General features: G+C 39.7%; 1 protein-coding gene across 6 annotated transcripts in view; it reads right to left on the bottom strand.

The window, feature by feature from the left end:
* Positions 1 to 23322, bottom strand: part of phf3 (PHD finger protein 3) — a 161685-nt gene that overhangs the window by 79133 nt on the left and 59230 nt on the right. For all 6 annotated transcript variants that reach the window (XM_072558297.1, XM_072558273.1, XM_072558262.1 and 3 more), the window contains 2 exons: positions 17451 to 19671; positions 6280 to 6658 (listed from right to left, as the gene is read on the bottom strand). In XM_072558297.1, the coding sequence (XP_072414398.1) occupies positions 6280 to 6658; positions 17451 to 19396 (2325 nt within the window). In that variant the 5' untranslated portion in view covers positions 19397 to 19671. The remainder of the gene's footprint in view (positions 1 to 6279; positions 6659 to 17450; positions 19672 to 23322) is intronic.

Genomic DNA, 23322 nt, shown 5'->3' on the forward strand with positions numbered 1-23322 from the left:
CAAGCTTGACACCATCCAGGAAAGCCCACTTGATTGGCAATACATCCATAAGCATCCACTCCCTCCACCAACATTCAGGCACAGCTGTGTGTACTCTCTCTAAATTGCACAGCAGAAATTCATCAAATGTCTTCAGATAACACCTTACAAAACAACGGCCACTTCCATTTAGCAGACACATGGGCGGCACGGTGGCACAGTGGTTAGCATTGCTGCCTCACAGCGCCAGAGACCTGGGTTCAATTCCCGCCTCAGGTGACTGACTGTGTGGAGTTTGCACATTCTCCCCGTGTCTGCGTGGGTTTCCTCCGGGTGCTCCGGTTTCCTCCCACAGTCCAAAGATGTGGAGGTCAGGTGAATTGGCCATGCTAAAATTGCCCGTAGTGTTAGGTAAGGGGTAGATGTAGGGGTATGGGTGGGTTGCGCTTCGGCGGGGCGGTGTGGACTTGTTGGGCCGAAGGGCCTGTTTCCACACTGTAAGTAATCTAATCTAATCTAATCTAAACCACCAAAACATTCCGACTTAGAAATATATTGTCATTCTTTCACTGTCACTGGGTCAAAATTCTGGAACTCCCTCCCTAATGGCATTGTGGGTCTACCCACAGCAGGTGGAGTACAGCGGTTCAAGGCAGCTCACCACCACCTTCTCAAGGACAACTTGGCACAGGCAAGAAATGCTGGCCAGCAAGCAACGCCCACATCCCTCAAATGAATAAAATAAAGTGTGAGGTTGTCCATTTTGGAAGAACAAATAAGAATGCGGAATACAGGGTTAATGGTAGGGTTCTTAGTCAGGTGGAGGAACAGAGGGATCTTGGGGTCTATGTAGATAGATCTTTGAAAGTTGCCACTCAGGTGGATAGAGTTTGTAAGAAGGCCTATGGTGTATTATCATTCATTAGCAGAGGGATTGAATTCAAGAGTCGTGAAGTGATGTTGCAGCTGTACAGGACTTTGGTTAGGCCACATTTGGAGTACTGTGTGCAGTTCTGGTCGCCTCACTTTAGGAAAGATGTGGAAGCTTTGGAGAGGGTGCAGAGAAGATTTACCAGGATGTTGCCTGGAATGGAGAATAGGTCGTACGAGGATAGCTTGAGAGTTCTCGGCCTTTTCTCGTTGGAACGGCGAAGGATGAGGGGTGACTTGATAGAGGTTTATAAGATGATCAGAGGAATAGATAGAGTAGACAGTCAGAAACTTTTTCCCCGGGTACAACAGAGTGTTACAAGGGGACATAAATTTAAGGTGAAGGGTGGAAGGTATTGGGGAGATGTCAGGGGTGGGTTCTTTACCCAGAGAGTGGTGGGGGCATGGAATGCGCTGCCCGTGGGAGTGGTAGAGTCAGAATCATTGGCGACCTTTAAGCGGCATTTGGATAGGTACATGGATGGGTGCTTAATCTAGGATAGAAGTTCGGCACAACATCGTGGGCCGAAGGGCCTGTTCTGTGCTGTATTGTTCTATGTAAAAGTTGTTACAGCAAGTGGAAAATCGCAAAGTGAAAACTACAAAATGTATAAGTTCTTCAGTCTTTGCAAAGAAAAGTATCAAACAAAGCATAATAGTAAAGTGGTTCAAATGAAAACTAACTATAAAGTAAGTGTGCACACCACGTGCATATATGCTTAACAGAATGAAGCTCATTTCTGCAATCAAAGCATGACTATGTTAGCCAGTTTGGATACATTTCAAAGTGTTAGCAGCTTGATATTTACATCTCATCTTCAAGGAACTGTAGGGGGCTGGGGTTTAAATAAATCTGGCATGACAAAATTAGCTTATTTGAAAGGACAAAGTATTGCTCCTGGAGAGCTATCAGCAGTATACAGGGCCATGTATGCTGTACTTTAAAATGAGAACATAAATTAAACTTATCTGCCAAGCTTACAGTCAAAAACAGATTGAGTAAAAAATTGAGAATTGTAAAAACAGTAGCTGTACATATTAATAGACCAGAGAGGGTTTAAAACGTGTAGAACAAGCAGTTTCTGGTTCCTGACTTTTTACATTAAAAATAGATTATTAGTTCACATCTTGCACAATGATTTCTCAGAATTCATTTGTAGGCTCCACAAGCATGAGAGCCAGAAAGCTGACTTAATTCATATCTCCACCTGTCAAATTCCCTCACCTTCCTTCCCCAACAGAATCAATGACATACAGAGTGTCCAATACACTGAAAGATACAAACAGAAGTTAGGTTGCCCTCGAATGGTACCACCAGCCGGTAAGAGCTAGTAAGGACTGCAGATACTAGAAAGTCAGAGTCAATTAAGTACAGAGCTAAGAAAGTATTGCAGGTCAAGCAGCAGGTATCCTATCGTCTTGAAGCTGGTAATTTTCTGTAGTATAATCTGTAACAGTATACAAGCTTCTTTTGCTCAAAATATGCAGCTACAGTACTATTTTTTTCTCTTCACTTGCTTTTTTTCCTCCTCCCTTTACAATGAAGTGAGGGGAAGGGTATGCTGTGTAAACACCTTCTGCTCAGAAAAAACATGAATTTGTAGAGGATAGGTTGTGACTAATAAACGTGACAAAGTATTTGAAGAGTTAACAAATTAACGGGCAGGTGGTGTTTCGGGAGGTTATCTATATTGACTTTCAGAAGGTATTTGAATAAATCTTCACAACAGACTACGAGCTAAAGCTGAAGCTCATAGAATTAAAACCAAATTATTGACTGAATTTTTAAAAATTGGCTGAGTTGTAGGAGAGAGAGGATAGGGTAAACAGGTATGTGTTTGGTTCTCAATTCTGCATCATGTTCACTCTGACACCTATAAAGGTTAGAACAAGATATCAATGCAATGGACCCTCTTATGGCATGGTGTAAATGTCCTTACCTGGTTTCAAGTCCCACCCTGCTCCAGAAGAGTGTAATAACATTACAAACAAACAATGTAGGTCAAAGTGACATTTGGGTTCAGATACACAGATTAAAGTGTCATTGATGACAAAATAATGAAAGACTTATTGGAATGCCATTTTTTATTTCACGATAAAATAGAATACAGCAGGTTAAAATCATGTTGTACCACACAGAACCCTGGTTAGACCATACCTAGAATATTGTGAACAATTCAGGACATCACACTCTAGGAAGGGTGTACTGGCCTCAGGAAATTATACTTGAAGTCTTGTCAAATTCCAAGGAACTACACAAAATTTGTGTTCCCCAAAATTTTGAACAGAATATAAATCACCTGGAACCAGGGCATATCTAAAATCTAGTGCCAGGCCTTTCAAGAGTGGAAGACTTGAATTATATCAAAGATAAAGGAAGATAACTTTGATGTTGCTGAAGGCCAATTATTTTAGCCCTATTCATCTTCAGTTGCTCAAATAACATTCCCTCCATCATAGCAGATGTGGAGATGGCATGAAGGATCATGGTATTCCGTTCCAGAGGCCGGGCACTGTGTCCTAACTCCCCAAAGCCTGCTCACCATCTACAAAACACAAGTTAGAACTGTGATCCAATACCTTCTACTTGCCAAGATGAGTACCCCAGCTCCAGCCTTCCAGCTCAGCACCACCCTCATGACCTGTCCTACCTGCCTATCTTCCTTTCCACCTATCCACTCCACCCTCCTCTCTGACCTATCACCTCCCTCCCCACCCCTATTCACCTATTGTACTCTATGCTACTTTCTCCCCACCCCCCTCATTTACTGCTCCACTCTGCAGACAGGTACCCTGCCTCTATTCCTGATGAAGGGTTTTTGCCTGAAACGTTGATTTTCCTGCTCCCCAGATGCTGCCTGACCTGCTGTGCTTTTCCAGCACCACTCTAATCTAGACTCTGCAGTCCTTGTTTTTACCAAGATGAGTACTGTGCCAACATTCAAGAAGCCTGATACAGTACTAGTCCCAAAAACAGGTGTAACATTGATTTCAATTCCTGATGCTGTGCAAAACTTTACAAAGCCTTTCATGTTTTCAGGATGCTGCAAAGTGCTGCTTCACAGCCAACACTAAAATGCAATAGTGATTTGTAAGCAAAAGTAGCAGCTAATTAATACGTCCGAAGAATCAATGAACAGTAGACAATGGCCAAGATACAAAATAAAAGACTTTTGTTTTTCTTTGAACAGAGCTATATTTTACAAGGCACACAAGACCTTGATATAACTAGTCTCTGACAATGAGACATCCAATGCTCAGCTCTGGAGTGCAACTTGAATTACGTAACTGCTTTTTAAAGTAAATCCAAGAATACATCTACTAAACTTCATTGTGATTTAAAAACACAAGGAGGAGACTATAGCCCCATCCGAATGCTAACGTGAGACTTCTTTAAAACCTCAACACTGAAGTACTGGTCCCCAATCTTCCTTTCCAAAAATGTTTCTGGATGACAGCAAGCATTATAGTTGCAGGCAGTTATTAGGGAACTGAGTAAATGATATGTGGCGCTCACATTCAAAGACTTAACATAATCACCTTATGCTTGGACTCATCAGGAACTGACTACCAAAAAACAACATTTGCTCAATAACACATGTTCAATAAGGTTTCTCACTTTTCCACACAGGTCCCTCCACAATCCTTCTGCAAAGTTAGAACACTATCCATCTAAACAATTCAATTTATATCTAAAGCAATAAGTAGTACTATAGCTTAACTTTTGGGAAATTGCACTGGGTAGCTCATCAGAATCTACAACAGAATTGCAATTGCTTTTGTCTGGAAGCCAATCACAGACCAACTCAGGATTAGATAAATTGAGGATTAAATCACTTCCAAATAGAATAAAAGCAAATTACTGCAGATATAACTATACAGCTTTGACAAAGAGTCAGTTAGACTCTAAACATCAGCTCTTTTCTCTCCTTACGGATGCTGCCAGACCTGCTGAGATTTTCCAGCATTTTCTCTCCAAATAGAATACCACTTCTTTCTCAGTTTAAGGGCAACTGCTATTTGCTTCCACAGTTTAAGATACAGGGTGGCTCAGTGATTAGCACTGCTGCCTCACAGTGCTGGAGACCTGGGTGCGATGCCAGCCTCGGGCAACTGCCTGTGTGGAGTTTACGCATTTTCCCAGCATCTGCATGGGTTTCCCCCAGGTGCTCCGGTTACCTCCCACAGTCCAAAGATGTGCAGACTAGGTGAGTTGGCCGTGGTAAATTGCCCATAGTGTTCAGGTATGGTAGGGATAGATGCATTAGTCAAGGAAAATGTCAAGGGGTAGGGGAATGGCTCTGAGCGGGTTACTCTTCAGAGGGTCGGTGTGGACTTATTGGGCCAAATGGCCTGCTTCCACGCTGTAGGGATTTGATGACCTATTCTGTGCTGCATTTAACAAAACTATATAGATCAGCTATCATAATGAGAAATTTAACTTAATGTCAAGGCCTGCAGATCAAATTCACTCCAGCTGCTAGTATACTAACCAAATAGCTTGCCCAGCTCCTCTCAGTTCAATTGCACATGAATCCAAAGCAAGCCATAAAGATCAAATTTCAAATTTAGTGTATTAAGAGCTGTTCTGATCAGAGTAATAATCATATTCCAGCTGCTTTATGGTTACTCAATATCGGACATCAATGGTTCAGGACCAAATGAAACCTTTTTTGCAAAAACAGAAAATGTACAAGTTCCATTTCTAAGAGCTTTGCATAGTTGTGTAAAAGCCATATGGAAACCACTGCCATTATTATGGCTACGATACATAAGTAATACCATGTACATAATCCTCAAACCTATCCACTAAATCACTGCAAAGTGTCTGCTGAAACAATAAAGCTCATCACAACATAATACATGTAAAAGTTGACTGTCACTGGGGACAATCATTGCAACATTCCAGTGCTGACTTCAAAGCAAGGAGACACATATAGTCGAAGTTCAAGTTAAGGTACAATGTGGCAAGCTAATAAACAAGACAACATTTAATGTGAAATAAAGATTTCATAAAATCAAATTAATTCAAAAAACTTGAAGGAAACAGGAGCTATAACGGAGTCACAAGATAAACACACAACCTGTAATTTCCATTTGTTATTAAAGGTAGGAATTCTCCTCTGTACTTTTCTGCCTAATTGAAAATCCAATTTCAGATTGCGAGGCCAGGAAATTCAGGTCTTTAAGAGAGTGTAGCTCATATTACTTTTAAAATCAGTTATAGCAATTTTTGAAACGATCACTGACTAATACATTTTGAAGTCAGAGCCCAAGATATGGTTTTAATATTTAAAAAAATTAAAATTTGCAACAATAAAATTAAATTGAACTTGATTACATGCTACACAAACAGAAAACACATCTTACCTTTTTTAATATTTTGTCCTTTTGCTTCTTATTCAGCAATTGCTCAGTCTTCTCTATTATTTCTGGTTTTGATTTTACACCAGTAATATCTGTTGCAGTTATATTTAGTTCATCTGAATTACTCATCTTTTCATTTTTTAAATGGATTGTGTGCTCAAGAGTTAGTTCAGGCTTGGCTTTCTCCATGTCATTTTGAGCACACTGATGTTTTATTGTGTAACTATGATTAACTGATGGAGCATTTTTGTCTTCCATAGCACAACATTTGAAACAAATAAATTCTTTATCCTCTTTCTCCAGTTGCTGTGCTTGGACAAGTGTCAATCCAACACACTCTCCATGAAACCAATCATCACATCTTCCGCAACCTATCATAAACCTGAATACAAACAAAATCTAGGTCAATTGAATGAAGGATGAAAAAGTGTTCAGCAATATTTTACAAAAATATTAGAACATTTCACTGCTTGGATTTGTAATCAGTACATGCTAACAGAAGCACTTTTTCTAATATTATTTTTCAATAACCTACATTCCCTGGTCAAAAGTTGCTTACTGCACTTTGAAGTAAAAAAAAACTTGCATTCATCCTTTCAAATACTCATGTAACCCTCAAATCTCAAACAGACTGAAGCATTTCTGAAATGTTGTCATTGATATAAATGTTAAAAACAATTCAGATAATTCTCTTACAGCAAGGTCCCAACAGAATTCAATATATAAAATAATCTGTTTGTGATGTTGATTGATGGGTAAATATAACAAGGTCTGCAGGAAGAACCTCCATGCTCATTTTCAAAATAGAACATTGAATCTTTTACCTCAGGAGATCAGATTTGTTCTAATATCTCTTTCACAACACAGCACCTCCACCTAGTACATAGTAATAGAGGGTGTACTGTGATAACAGTGCTCCTAGGCCTCGAAACCCCTACTCTCTGACTCAAAATCAAGAGTGCTACCAATAAGCCATGTTGGCATCTCAAAATAACAAGTTCTTTATCTACTGTTCACTTGAAAGAAACGTACGTAGAAAACACACACATTACAATACAAGGTTCGCAAGTCATTCAACCCAAACAGTCTGAGAGTGTATTTATTCTCTGTAAATGCATAATTTCCATGCTGTGGTCCCAAGCACATTTATCCACCTTTGAATCACTAACTTTTCTATTCCTGTACAAATTCAAAATGCTGACACAGCTTCTGCATCAACCACTAACCCCAGATGGGAATCTCTCAGTCTCAGCTCTGTGTAACAAGTATATATTTCACTCTTCTATTTCTCGCATCTTATTTTGCAGATATAACACTGAATTCCAGATCTGCCAATTACTGGAAATAGGATGTGTTTATTAATCTTGTACCATCCTTTAATAATCTTAAGCAAGGGTGCAGAGGAGATTTACCAGGATACTGCCTGAATTGGAGGATATGTATTATGAAAAAAGGTTGAGGGAGCTACGGCTATTCTCATTGAAGCGCAGAAGGATGAGAAGATACTTGATAGAGGTGTACAAGATAATGACAGGCATACATAGAATGGACAGCCAGAGAAGTTTTCTCAGGACAGAAATGGCTATCACATGGGGGCATCATTTTAAGGTGATTGGAGGAAGATTTAGGGGAGATGTCAGAAGTAGGTTCTTTACACAAATACTGGGTACGTGGAATGCACTGCCAGCAATGGTAGTAGAGTCAGATAATTAGGGATATTTAAGCAACTCTTGGATAGGCACATGGACGATAGTGAAATGAAGATAAATAGGTTAGTTTGATCTTAGAATAGGATACAAGACCAGTTGAGGGCTGAAAGACCTGCACTGTGCTATACTGTTCTATGTTCTACATCCAATAAATTGCACAGTAAGCTGGATGCTAAGCTTAGGGGGATTTGGATTTTGCAAGCAATTTAAAATAAGGAATAAAAATACATCACTTGGAGTCTGCTGAACATTCTACATTCAAATTTTAACAACATGAGAATCCGGCATGTAACAGCCAACCACAAAAGCAACAGTCATGTTCACCTTCATATTTCTAGTTCTGTTGAAATACAATTCCCGAAACATCAATACCTGTACAACACTAGAGATAAGCTCATCAACATGTTCACTTCCAGCATTTTCTCCTTTAGTGTGATTACTTACAGCAAAACATTCCACATTCTTATAATTATTTGCAGTTTTTTCTTTGATCTGTTACTTTAACATTCTGTAGTTTATTTGGTAATTACAGCTCTCTCTATTCAACTTATCTAGCAATGGAGATAATCATCTTTCATCTCTGGCAATATAATGAAAAATTAGATTTCTGCTTGACTGTAGGAGCATGAGGAAATCAAGAGGCTGGAATGGTCACTGCAAAAACAGCAAGCATAGCAAACTAACTCTTTGTCACCTGCAGTCAAACCTCAACACCTGAACTAATCTTCTGGGTGTTCACTCCAAACCTGAAGGAAGGGATGGCAGAAGGTAGTTCAAACTTGACATTAAAAAATAAAATTGATAATTAGGCAGGAATACTGTACGGTATTACACAATTTCAATAATTTTATATTCCACTAGGTCTAAGAATGTATATTGCACATAGTACACACACCAGTCATGATTATCTATTTCCTGTTAGGCTTCCACAATTCATCCAAGTAAGGGCATTCTAAGAGAGATATTTTTGCTTTGAAAATTAAAAACAAAACTGTTTTAAAAGCATGTACTAAATGTAAAAGCCATTTAACACTTCAGATCAAAGAAGAAATGATAAACTGAGGATAATTATTCCAAGTTCAAAAATTGCCAAGAGCATGCCAAATCATCATGGAGACAGGTGAAGCTGAAGATGATTCTCTGGTTTGAATACATTTAGATTTTATTTAAAGACTTAATTGCATCTTGGACTTTGTGCAGTTACAGTTTACGAAGATGATAGGTTTTAAAAAAAGTTAGATATGGCTCAACTCTAAGCAGAGTAAATACCTAACTTCAACAATCATATTGTGGAATGCAGGTAAGGCTTAATCACAGTTTGAATTTTGTTTACAAGGGCACAGAAGGTAGAAGATTGCCCAGTTTGAAAGTAATGGAAGAATCTACAATCGTCCTCAGTAGATATTGGTGACAAAGCAACAAGCAGATTAGCATGAATATGTTAAACAGCAGTCAAAGGAGGAAATGTAATATGTACAAACAAGTGATGGTAACTAAAATAAATTTACCTCAGAATAGCTGGAGCTGAAGAGGATTCTCAAGAGGACTGTTGCATAATAACAAATAACTCAAGACAGATGTAAGAATTTTTGGAAGAAGTAGCAGAATATCAGAATACATAACAGTATGGTTTGTAACTGCCTACATAATCATGCCTATGTTTAACTTTTATACAATAAAGTTTGTGTTTTGTTTAAAGTGAAATCTTGCAGTATGGTTGAAAGTTAAATGAGGTGCTTGACACAACTCTAAGTGTACGTAGTCTCAACAGGATCAAAACCTTATAAGTTGTGTTTTGCTTAACCAAAAGGGACAATACAGTGACACAGTGGTTAGCACTGCACTCCACAGTGCCAGGGATACAGGTTCGATCCCAGTCTTAGGTAACTGCAAGGAGCTTGCACATTCTCCCAGTGTCTGATGGGTACTCTGGTTTGCTCCCAAAGGGCAAAGATGATCAGGTTAGGTGGATTGGCCTTGCTAAAATGCTTCATTATTTCCAGGGAAGTACAAGCTTGGTAAATGCAGGGTTACAGTGATGGAGTGGAGGGCGAGTTGGGTCTAGGTGGAATGCTCTTCGGACAGTCAATGCAGACATGGTGGGATGGCCTCTTTTTGTACTGTAGGGATTCTATGATTTTGTTAAAAGGTATAATTGCAATGTCTAGCTATATTTAAAGCCAATTAATTTACTTTAAAATTCGTACCAGTTGGGTGAGAGAATGGTGCAAACATCCTGAATTTACAATGGACTCTGTACACCAACTACATCCCCATTCACAGGAAAGCATCTCTGCAGTCTTCGATTTTCTACCAACATAGAATAGTATCTGGATGTCATTCATTACATCTGGTTCTGAAATCAGGTAACATTTCTTGTACTTTCTGTTTAATCTATTTACATGCTTATTTTGGCTTCTGCTGACCTGGACTCTCTACTCTATTTCCACCTTGCTTTTAATCCCCACTTTTCTTTTTATTTACCTTCTTAGCTTCTATTAACATGCATTTCACTTCTCTACTTCCTGTACTCTACTCTACTCTCCCAAATTCCAATAGCAATGACCATGTCTTTTCATTTTTTGGTATTTTTGATTATGGACTGAAATTGAAAATAACTGCTTTAAAAACCAAAGACTGTTAAGGAATTGCTGCACATTTTAAAGAAAATAATCTGACACAGATTGAAAGTGCTGGTTCAAGCAGTGGTAATGTCACAAAATTAGTGTGTAAAAATGGTAAAATTGCAAAATTAGGAATTTAAAGGTCCCTTTAAGAGGAAAAATGCTCTTTAAGCTTAGAGTTCAGCAGAGAAGGGGGTCTGTGAGCAGCTGTAGAAGACAGACTGTTCTAAAATGGAAACATGTTACAATTGATTCTGTTAATAGATATCTCAGGTTTGTTGCTGTTTTGACAATAAGTCGAATTTGACCAATTAATTTAAAGCAAACAATCAGCCATTCAAAGTCAAGTGAATTTAAAAACTGAGGGTATTTCCAGCCTGAAACCAAACATGTTGTAAGAATTTGGTACATCATCAGGAATATTTAAAGCAGGTTTTTTTGTTGAAAATTGGGGGGAGAGCCACTGCCATCCAAAGAAATAAACATTTGGCTCACATAAGAAATCTTTAAGATCTCTAAGAAAAAACACCATCATTCTAACATAGTATTTCCAACTCAAAACCCTCAGAGGAATTATCAGAAGAAAGGTGTTTGTGACGCAAGATCAACAGAAGGAAGATTGGAGATGAAGCAGAGAAGACAGATTGTGCAAACTTGAAGAGAATAGGTTTTATTTTATTGTTTTCTTATTAATTGGGTTTATACAAGTGGGCCTTGTGTTTATTTGAACAGCATTCATTCCAGTAAGTACTGAGGGGAAAATTGTCCAGTTTGATAGCAATTCTGTTAAATTACTTACTGTTAGAGTTAAATAAATAAGTTGTTGTTTGTTAATTATACAGTGGAGATCAGGGAGTTTCTTTCCTTTTAACCCACTTTAACAGATTTCAAGGGACAAGCAAATTCTTTTGGGTGTTTTGGATTTAATTATTATTAGAAGGGAACTCATGTCATATACGATTGGGGTTTGTGTGGTAGTTAATTATCGGAGGGGTTCAACCTTCCCCCATTTCGTAACAGTACATGATCTGTAGATGAGCTGTGCTAACAGTTATATAGAAATGGCGATTCAGTCAGCAACAAGTAGCTGATTCGCCTGTGCAGCAGTGACCAGTTAACAGTGACAAACGCCTACTGTCTGCCAACAACTAGTATTTGTGATTGGATCCCACGTAGCTGAAAGCTTGGGTTGTGAAAACGACAGTGAAAACCTCTCAGATCTCCACATTTTGGAGCTGTCTCAATTCTCTGAAGTATAAGAAAACACTAATCCTGAAGAAAACCAAACTTGTTTTTCCTTCAGCAGTTCCTGTAAGCTGTAACTTTTAAGTCAGAGACCGATATCAGTGAATCAGTTATCCTGCGTTTCCTGTAAACAATTCAAGCATCAGGAGAATGATCAAGAAGCGACATGATCAATCAGCCCATGAAGCACCTCACCAAATCCTATGAACAGAGATCACTGAACTGTTTCCCAGTCTTTCCCTTCATCCATAACACCTATGTTTTTAAATTCCTCAATGTCTGTGTGCATTACTAAGTAGGAGTTTAAAAGAAAGTTATGAGTTTTATGTTATGAGTTTTAACTGTTATGTGCTGACTTTTAATATTGCTCATCACAAACTAAAATCTATTTATTTGTAATAAAGTTATTCTTGTTAAGTACAAAAATCTGGTCCAGGCTTTGTCAACCTGGATCTAAAATTAGGGACTCCTATGTGTTTTTGAAAATTGTTGTGCATCTGGAGTCACATGTAGGCCAAACGACACAAGGATGGCAATTTCCTTCTTGAAAGGAGATTTGTAAACCATAAGAGTTTTTCCAACAATTGACAATAGTTTCACAGTCATTATCAGACAGCTAATTCCAGATATCTGTCTTCAAATTCTACTACTTGCCATGGCAGAATTCGAATTGACATCCCCAGAACATTACCAGGGAATGAAATAATACTCCAATGACGATGCCATTAGGCCATCACCGCCACTTGGCGCACATATAAACCAAAACAAGTAAGGATTGCAAGACATCCTTCCCTAAAGGATGTTTGTAAATCAGCAGGATATTTTGTGACATCAATGATACCATGGTCAGCATCAGACTAGCTTTTAACTGTTAAATGAATTTGAATCCCACCTGTTGGCACAGTGCGAGTTTAGCCCATGTCCGGAGTATTAGTCTGTATCTCCAAATTGCCGGTCCAGTGGCATTACTACATCACCATTCCTGATGAAGGGCTTTTGCCCGAAACTTTGATTTTCCTGCTCCTCGGATGCTGCCCGACCTGCTGTGCTTTTCCAGCACCACTCTAATCTTGACTCTGATCTCCAGCATCTGCAGTCCTCACTTTTGCTCTACTACATCACCAACTCACCCATAATTCCCTTGTGTTTTTTCAGATAAGCTTACAGATTTCCTTTGTTTTTGATCTCATTATCCTTCTTCAAGAAGGTTTACTAAGGGACTCAGCGCTCCCTCACGATGAGCCGAAACCCCAATTTGCCCACTCTTAAATTTCTCGTCCAGTGCACAATGGACCCAATCTTACCGATCTTCTTTCTATCCAACATACTATCTGAGTGTTAACCTTGTGAGCATCTAGCAGAAGATCATGTCACTAAACATCTCCATCCAGAATGCTTGTTCACTTTGTGTTTCACAAACCACATCTCCCTTCCCATTCTCCATTTCTGCCATTTTATGCATTTCCTCCAGGAAAACCATCATCCATTTACTTAAATGCGCTTCCAAAACCCAACTATTTCATTAAAAAATTGAGGTGCAAGTGTCACTGAAAAAGACAGCTTTTGCCATCCATTCCTAATAGCCCTTGAGAAGGTGGTAGCGAGCTGCCATCTTGAACCACTACAGTGCACATGGGGTAGGTACATTCACAGTGCTGTTAAGAAGCTATTGGTCCTCAGTTTATCACATCATTTCTGCAGCTATCATGTTCATAACTGCACATTTACCACCAGCAGTTGAAATGTCCTAGAATCATTGAAACCATTAATCTGTTCAATTATTCCTTTCACAATACCCTAATTTCCACTCTCTTAAGTTCAGGAGGCCCAAACCTGAAAGGATATTGCACATCACTGGTTTAGTCATTCACCAACAGACAAGCCAGACCACATAAAACATTACCGAGTCCTGCTCTCCTTCACACTTCCATGATCATCCTAGAATGCAAGCGTAATTCCAGACCTCTTTTTGGCACGGACAAGTCTTCTTAAATGCCCTTTCCATCTCCTCCAATGAATGCGGGTTTACAGTTTAATTCGTCATTAACATTGAGACCATCGGAGTGTGTGAGAAATGTTCTACAATTAAACAAAAAGGTAGCTATACCCATGGTCTCCGGTCTCTGCTCCAAACTCTTTTCCCAGCTTCCTGTCCCCATCTCCAACAACAGAAAGATATCAGACTGTTTGTAATCTTGGAGTTCAAATAATTGGTTGACCTTCCAAATTAAATCCATGCTATTATCAAGACCAGCCCTTTCTCAGTACAACTTGTGGAAACCATCATATACGACTGTTCCAACACATTTCTGCCTGGTTTTCCCACATGCTTAGCTCTGCGAATGCAAGATCACCTAAAAACCTGTTTCAAATGTCTTCACCTAGAGCAAGTGCCTTTCATTAATCACTCTTCTGCTTATTCCGTACATTGGCTTCTGGTCCAGCAGCATCTTCACAACAAACCTCCTACAGAGCCTTGCCCCTTCCAACCCCAATTCTTCTTCAGCCTCCATAATGTCGCAGTTACCTACTTCGAGCCTCTCATGCACTGCCAACCATATTGCTCCACCAGTGGTGACCATGCCTTCATTTGCTTTTTTAGCACTGGAAATCATTCCCTATGCTTCTCATGTCTCTCTTTCTTACTTTCATTCTTTAAAATATAGCTTTTTGACCACAGCTCCTGTCCAAATATCTGACATGATTTCATAGAATCACAGAATCCCTACTTTCAACCAATCGAGTCCACTCTTCTCCTTTGAACAACATCTGACCCAGTCCCACCACCTACTTCAATATTTGCATTTCCTATGGCTAATCCACCTAACCTGCATATCCCTGGAATGTATGGGCAATTTAGCATGGCCAATCTACCTAACCTGCACATCTTTGGATTGGGTGGGGGGGGGAAGAAAGAGAACTGGAACACCCAGAGGAAACCCTCGCAGATACAGGGAGAATGTGCAAACTCCACACAGTTGCCAGTGGCTAGAAACAAAATTGGTTCCCTGATGCTGTGAAATGTAGTGCTAACTACTGTGTCCCTCCAGTGCTGCATTTTGTTTTATTATGTTTCTGAGAAGTTCTGGGTTTTTTATTATATTAAAGGCACAATGTGAATACAAGTTATTACAAACATTGCCAGTGTGAACATCTGTCATATTAATAGCTTTAGATATTAAAATCTCTAGTATTAAAGGGAGCAGGGAAGAATTAAGTACCATCATCATCACTACAGAATAAGTATTAGACAAACTAAGGGGCTAAAGGCAATCTGGCCCTGATTGCTTACATCCTAGGATCCTAAAAGAAGTAGCTACAGAAATAGCAGATACATTGGTTGCAATTTTCCAAGAATCCATGGATTCTTGAGAAGTACCAGAGGATTGGAAAACTGCTAATGTGACACTCTTATTCAAAAAGGCAGGGAAGCAAAAAGTGGGTAACCTTAGGTCGATGAGCCTCATCTATTGTTAGAAAAATGTTAGAACCAATTATTGAAGGAATAACAGCAGAACATGTGGAAATTCATAACCTAACCAAGCATGGTTAGATTATGGATAGTCAGCTTGGCTTCATGAAAGGGAAACTGTGCCTGACTAATTTATTAGAGACTCTATGAGCAAGTCTCAACCAGAGCGGATAGCAGGAAACTAATGGATGGATTGTATTTGGACATCCAGAAAGGATTCAACAAGGTATCTTACAAAAGGTTGAGAATCCATGGTATTGGAAATAACATATTGTTGTGAATAGAGAATTGGCTAAATGGACAGGAAAGGTTCTTTTTCATCTTGGGGCTCTGCAACGAATGGGGTTCCACAGGGATCAGTGACTGCTTACAACATATATTAATAACATGGAGGAAGGAAGTCAAAGTACTGTAGCCAAATGTGCAGATGACCAAAATAAGTGTCATCCCTGGGGAGGTGATGGCCTAGTGTATTATTGCTAGACTACTGAGCCAGAGGCCCAGGAAATGTTCTGTGAACCTAGGTTTCAATCCGACACAGCATATGGCAGAATTTGAATTCAATAAAAATCTGGAATTAAGAATCTGATGATGACCAGAGATCTGTTGTCAATTTTTGGAAAAACCCATCAGATTTACTTACGTCCTTTTAGGGAGGGAAACTGACATCCTTAACTGGTCTTGCCTACATGTAACTCAATGTGCTTGACTCTTAATTGCTTTCTGGGTAATCAGGGATGGGTAATAAATGTTAGGCTAGCCAGTGACTCCTTCATGTTGTGAATGAATAAGGAAAACAATAAGGTGTAAAGACAAATTGCAAGACAGACATAATAATTTGTAGAGAGATATCAATAGGTTAAGTAAGTCGGGGAAAAATGTTGTTAAGTGAGGAAATGTGAATTTGTTCATTTTGGAAGAGAGAACAGGACAGCAGTATCACTTAAGTGGAGAAAAACTGCTACACAAATGGACTTCAGGGTGCTTGTACACAAAACACAAGTACATAGGTGCAGCAGGTCATCAGCAAGGCTAATGAAATGTTGGCCCTTAGACAACTAGGTTGGAGTATAAAAGTAGGGAAGTTATACTGAAACTGTACAAGATGCTGGATCCACAACTGGAGAATTGAGAGCAGTTTGGTTGCCTTATTTAAGGGAAGATATCAATTCTTTGGAAGTAGTTCAGAGAAGGTTCACTCTCATGATTCTGATATGGAGGGATTGTCTCATAAGCAACACTACTCACTGGAGTTTTAAAGAATGAGAGGTGATCTCATTAAAATCACAGAATCAAAAGAATCCCTTTAGTATGGAAGCAGGTCATTCAGCCCATCAAGTCCACACCGACCCTCCTAAGAGCATCCCACCTAGACCCAACCCCTATTCTATCCCTGTAATTCTGCATTTTCAATGGCTAAATCATCTAGTCTGCACATATTTGGACCACAAGAAGAAATCCACACAGACAGCCGCCCAAGGCTGGAATTAAACCTGGATCCCTGGTGCTGGGATGCAACGGTGCTAACTACTGAACCACTGTGCCGCCCAAGAACAAACAAGATTCTTAAGGAGCCTCATGGGTTAAATGCTGAGATGATGTTTCCTTACACGGGAGAGTTTAGGACCAGAGGGCAGAATCTCGGAATAGTCGGGTGCAAAATTAAGACTGAGATGAGGAGAAATTTTTTCTCTCAGAGGGCTGACCTTCTTTGAAACCCCTTTCCCCAGAGAACTGTAGGGGTAGAGCTCTTGTGTACACTTAGGGTCTAGCTAGAGACTTTCTTGATCAGTATGGGAATCAAGGGCTATGAGGACAATGCAATGTCAGTTCAGCCATATTCCTACTGAATAGCAGAGCAGGCTCAAGGGCCAACAGCGTAGCCTGTTCCTTATACAGTCTTATTCTGATCTCTGCAATGTAAAATTATTGCAGTCTACCATAGCACATTTAAAGCTCCCAAAATAAAGCAGCTTTAACAAGTTGTTACATCAATTGTCAAGAGACTTGACAAAATACCTTAAATGCCAATACAATTCCTTTCGCTTTACAGTTTGTATTAAGAACCAAGAAAATGGATCTCTAGGAAAATTTGCGGAGGGCTTTGGTTATGCAGAAGCTCACCTGCTGTGGTGTGGTTTCCTACAAAATCCACATAGTTTTTTGGGGTCCCATAAATCTGAAGTAGCAACAGGGGTGGAATGGTCCATGTCAGTTTCATCCTTTTTTACTACAGGTAAATTATCTGGGATAAACAATGGTGGTTCATCCAATGAAAAACTTTTGCTGCTTCGTCTTTGCCTTGGTAGAATACTCTTCTCATTTTTTCTAACTTTCAATTTGTCTTTATCATCTTCATTAGAATGTTCCATAATCTTTCCCTTGTCTTTTTCCTTTATATTGTCTAACTGTTGGGAAACTACTCTAGCCGTTGAAGAGATAGGTTTGTGGCTAGAGCGAGTCACCTGCTTTGCTGGTACCTCATTCAGCTTCAAAGTCGAATTTGAATTATGCTTAGGTGCCGGAATTGTTTTCCTTAATTTTTGCCCCGCCATGGTCACTGATACAATCTTGTTTGGTGACTGTGTTTTTGCTGTTTGCTTTTGCTCTTGGTCCATTTTCAATTTAGCAATTTGTATAATCTGTGTTTTCAAGCATTTAGCAGTCCTGTGATGATGTTCATCTTGGTCAACCGCTTTCCTTTTACTAGCTAATGTCAAACTATGAGACTTGGATTGTTTAAGTACTTCAGAGGACTGAATATCCAACTTAGGTTTTTTCCTATTGGAGTAAAAAGTGTTTTCACTCTGTTCAGGTTTTGGATCTTGAACAAGTTTATGCTGAGGAGTCAATACTGACTTCTCATGTTTTGAAGTCTGGTTCTTGAATTCCATTGCACCAGCCTGCTTTTCAGAAATAATTTCCTTGAGGTCTTTAAGTTTAGAAAGGTCCTGCATTTCTTCCTTACTGAGGCCCAAATTCTGCTCAGTTGAATTATCCTGCTCAGTTACATTGCTCTGCTTCTTACATGCCACATGATGAGGAGAGTTATCGTTTTTTTCAGATTCACCGATATCACTGCCAATTATTTTTGAAGAGTCAGATCTTGCTACTTCAGGTTTGACTTCTTGTGCCACAGTTTCAAGCTTTGGAGAAACAGCCATCTCAAGATGAATTGCCTTAATATTCCCAGAGTCTTCAATTAATCCTGGAGTATCTGAAACGTTCTCATTTATAAGAATGCTAGCATTATTATATGCAGTTCCTATATCTGGCAGCACGTTAAGGTCTTCTTTTGCTTCTACATAATTTACAGAAGCATCTAGTTCAGAGGATATCTGTAATTCTTCATTCACTGACTGCTGTAGATTTTCTTGTTTTAGCAGAATGTCTGCCACCTTGTTTATAGATGGTGTAGTTTCAGTGCTTGGTACAACAGAATCCAACTCAGCTGGCTTATCTTTGTGTTCAGTAATAATGTTACTATCCACAACTTTCACTCCATTTATTTCTACATTGTGTCCTTCCTCTACAGTCGTCTTTAACTCCTCTCCAGCATCACTGACATTTCCAGGAGGAAATGCACATGCATTTTTATGAAGATCAGCATCCACTCCGACTGTATCTTCGGGCATATCAATACATGCACCAATTAATGATTCTGTAGAGCACTGCGTTTCCAGCACAGATTTAACTGGACTTTGGGGTCTGTCTGTTGTTTGTTCATTTTTACAGTCCATGAGTTGTTGCGCATCATCATTCTGTACCATACACTCCTGAACAGTTTCAGGTAACAATTCTGCAGATTGCTGTGATTCCAAGGCAGGCTCAATTGGATGTTGGCTGACTGATGCAACTGGTTGCGTCTTTGCGCAACTGATATCGTTTACATTCTCTGTTGTTGCATCTTGAAGGACTCCTTCTGTCCCTAAAGCAATTATTGGCACTCTAGAACAGAGTGGTTCTGATGCAGACTCAAATGCATTCTGTCCCAATGATTCTACTACATTATGTTTAATATTTCCACAAGGTATTTCAAGTGTACTTTTGGGTGTAACGCAACTTTCCATTTTCAATTCAGGGTTTTTTGAATTTGCAGGTTCAGACTGTACAGAATCACAAGGAGTTTCGGCAGTACTTTGTGCACTTGCTGATACATTCTGTTGCTGCAGTTTACTTTTTCCTCCAGGCTTTTGTGGACTTTGTTTTTCATGCCGATCTGGCAGCTTTGTTGAGCTTGCCCCAACTGAGACATATTTTACCTGTTCTTTCTTTTTTGTGAGAGCTACATTTGCTGGACTGGGCCGCTTGGCTAAGGTACTGTTGCGCAGACTTCGAATTGGTTCTTTAAAAGAAAGAAAGAAGCATTAGCCACAATTTTGAGCTTTTAAAACCTTCACATTTCAATTTAAAATACTTAGCACTGGTGTTCAAAAATATTACAAATGTGAAGTGCCTATAATATTAAACAAAGTTTAATCTTACAGCACAGGGAGTCAACCAGTTTATAACTGGATAAACAGACGTAACAAGCAAACTATTTAAATATGTCTCAAAATATTATGAAATGAAATGTTATTTTACTTCAGAATTAAATTAATTAGTTGAAATTACATTTATTCTACTAAAAGATTTATAAGCTCCAAATTCTGGAATTATGAACAAACTTCTTTTGGGTCTGTAAATCAACTGATCTCGTGACTAATAAAACAACAGATACTTTAAAATCAATATTAACCCTTGAAAAATCTGAACTTTAAAAAAATCACACCAGAGTTTCATTGTAAACCCAAGTATCAAAGACACATTCAAGTACTATATCAGTCAATATAATTATTTAAATACAACAGTACCATGTATTTAATATTTTTCTAACATACACATTTGCATTTGAGGATTCTCCCAACTGAACAGAAGAGCTGCACAGTGTAGAAGGGCTTCAAAATTTTGATAATCATTGTGAGCTTAATTAGTTGATCACAACAATAGAAATGTTACAAACAGGAAGTAGAATCAGCTGGGATACTCATTTCTAACAAGGCAACTACAGATTCAGCTTCAATGATAGACTTGATAGACTTCAAAAATAACTGAAGTTGGTGCAGAATTCATTGTGCCCAAAATTAACAGAAGGCTTTTAAATTTTGAAATTCTATAGCCTAAAAAGCTAGCAAGACTTGGGCACATTCCACTGGATTAGAGGGGAGGTGATGGCCCAGTGATACTATCACCTGATTGTTAATCCAAAATTTCAAGTGATGTTCTTAGAACCTGAGTCTGAATCCTACCATGACTGATGGTGGAATTTGAATTCAATAATTATCTGCAATCTTGTAACCCATGAAAAGCCCATCTGGCTCACTAATGTCCTTCAAAACGAAATCTGCCATCCCTCTGTTGTCTAGCCTACATGTGACTCCAGACCCACAGCAGTGTGGTTTACTCTCATTTGCCCTCTGAAATGACCTAGCAAGCTATTCAGTTGTAATAATCTCTACAAAGTCTCAAAGAAACAAACCATCTGGCACTGACATCAGCAACAGAAAAGAGTCTAGATTAGAGTGGTGCTGGAAAAGCACAACAGGTCAGGCAGCATCCGAGAAGCAAGAAAATCGACGTTTCGGGCAAAAGCCCTTTATCAGAAAGAGAGGCAGAATGTCTGCAGAGTGGAGAGATAAATGAGAAGGGGGTGGGGGTGGAGAAAAAGTAGCATCGAGTACAATAGGTAAATGGGGGTGGGGATGGAGGTGATAGGTCAGAGAGGAGGGTGGAGTGGATAGCTGGAAAGCAAGATAGGTGGGTAGGACAGGTCATGAGGGCAGTGCTGAGCTGGAAGGTTGGAGCTGGGGGAAAGGGGAAATGAGGCAGAGGAGATGATCTGGGGGGGGTTGCAGTGAGAGAGAGACTCACTGAGTTTCTTATTGAGAGAGGAAGAAAACTTCTTCAAGGCAGTCTCCACTCTGCAGGCACCCTGCCTCTATTCCTGATGAAGGGCTTTTGCCTGAAACGTCGATTTTCCTGCTCCTTGGATGCTGCCTGACCTGCTGTGCTTTTCCAGCACCACTCTAATCCAGGCTCTGGTTTCCAGCATCTGCAGTCCTTATTTTTACATCAGCAACAGAAAAGACAATAGCGAAGACAGCCCTATCGACCACCCAAAATCCTGGGGGACAGTGCCAAAATTGGGACAGCTACCTCACAGACTAGTCAAGCAACAGCCTGACAGTCACACTAACAGAATCCTACCTTCCCAGATAATGTGCGAGATACCACTGGAAACGTCTCATGGCACCAGGCTGAGCAAGGAAACGTTCCACTAATTACCACGTATGTTGATTTATACTTGGAGGAACCACTGACGTTCGCAAGCAAACAGAATATACTCTTGATAGGGGATTTCAACGTCCATTCAGAATGGCTTGGTAGCAGTACCACTGATCGAGCTACTCATGATCTAAAGGACTTTGCTACTTGTCCTGGTCTGCAGCACATGGTGAGGAAAACAACAAAGGGAAAAGCATACTTGACCTTATTCTCACAAATCTATCTGTCACAGATGCACCTACCCATGACAGTGTTTCGAAGAGGGACCACCATATAGTCTGTGAAGACAGAGTCCCACCTTCACACATTGATAATATTTTGGACTGTATTGAGTGGTACTATCCCCTTGACAAATGGGATAGACTTTAAACAGGTCTATCAACTCAAGACTGGGAATTTGTCAGGCACTGCGAGCCATCTGCAACACCAGAATCACACTCTAGCAGAATCTGCAAACTCGTGGCCTAACATATCCCCATTCTACCATTACCATCAAGGCAGAGGAATCAATCCTGGCTCAATGAAGAGTGCAGAAGGACAGGCAAGGAGCAGGAGCAAGCATACCTAAAAATGATGTGTTAACTTGGTGAAGCTACAAACAGGACTAAATGCATGCCAAAAAATAAATAAGCAGCAAGTGATAGAGTTTAAAAGATCCCACAACCAACAGATCATAGAGTCATAGGGATGTAAGCATGGAAACAGACCCTTCAGTTCAAATCGGCTATGCCGACCAGATGTCCTAATTCACATTTACCACCACTTGGTCCATATCCTTCCAAACATTTCCTATTTATGTACCCATCCACATTCCTTTTAAATGCTGTAATTGTACTAGCCTCCTCTGGCAGCTCATTTCATACACGCACCACCATTTGTGTGAAAAAGCTGCCCCTTTGGTCCCTTTTAAATCCTTCTCCTCTCACCCTAAACCTATGCCCTCTAGTTCTGGACTTCCCAACTGTAGGGATAAGACCTTGTCTGTTTACCCAATCCATGCCCCTCATGATTTTATAAACCTCCATAAAGGTCATCTCTCAGCCTCCAATGGTCCAGGGGAAACAACCCCAGCCTATTCAGCCTCTCCCTATAGCTCAAACCCTCCAACCCTGGCAACATTCTTGTAAATCTTTTTTGGAACTCTTTCAAGTTTCACAACATCCTTCTTATAGGAGGAAGACCAGACTTGCACACAAAAGTGTCCTCTCCAGCCACAATATGATCTCCCAACTCCTATACTCAATACTCTGACCAATAAAAGGAAAGCATACCAAACGTCTTCTTCACTGTCCTATTTACTTATGATTCAACTTTCAAGGAACCATGAACCTGTACTTTAAGGTCTCTTTGTTGGTCCCCAGGACCTTACTATTCCTGCTCTTATTTGCCTTTCCAAAATGCAGCACCTTACCTTTATCTAAATTAAACTCCATCTACCATTCCTCAGGCCATTGGCTCAACAGATCAAAATCCCATTGTACTCTGACGTTAACCTTCTTTGTAGCCCACTACATCTCCAATGTTGTTGTTATCTGCAAATGTACTAACTATACCTCCGAGGTTCACAGCCAAATCATGTATGGAAATGACAAAACGCATTGGAACCTTCCCCCATCCTTTGAGTGCCTCCAAAGTACCACCAACACATCTCCTGCCCTACCAAATGACCGAC

Source organism: Chiloscyllium punctatum, chromosome 3 (genome assembly GCF_047496795.1).
Source record: "Chiloscyllium punctatum isolate Juve2018m chromosome 3, sChiPun1.3, whole genome shotgun sequence".
NCBI lineage: Eukaryota > Metazoa > Chordata > Chondrichthyes > Orectolobiformes > Hemiscylliidae > Chiloscyllium > Chiloscyllium punctatum.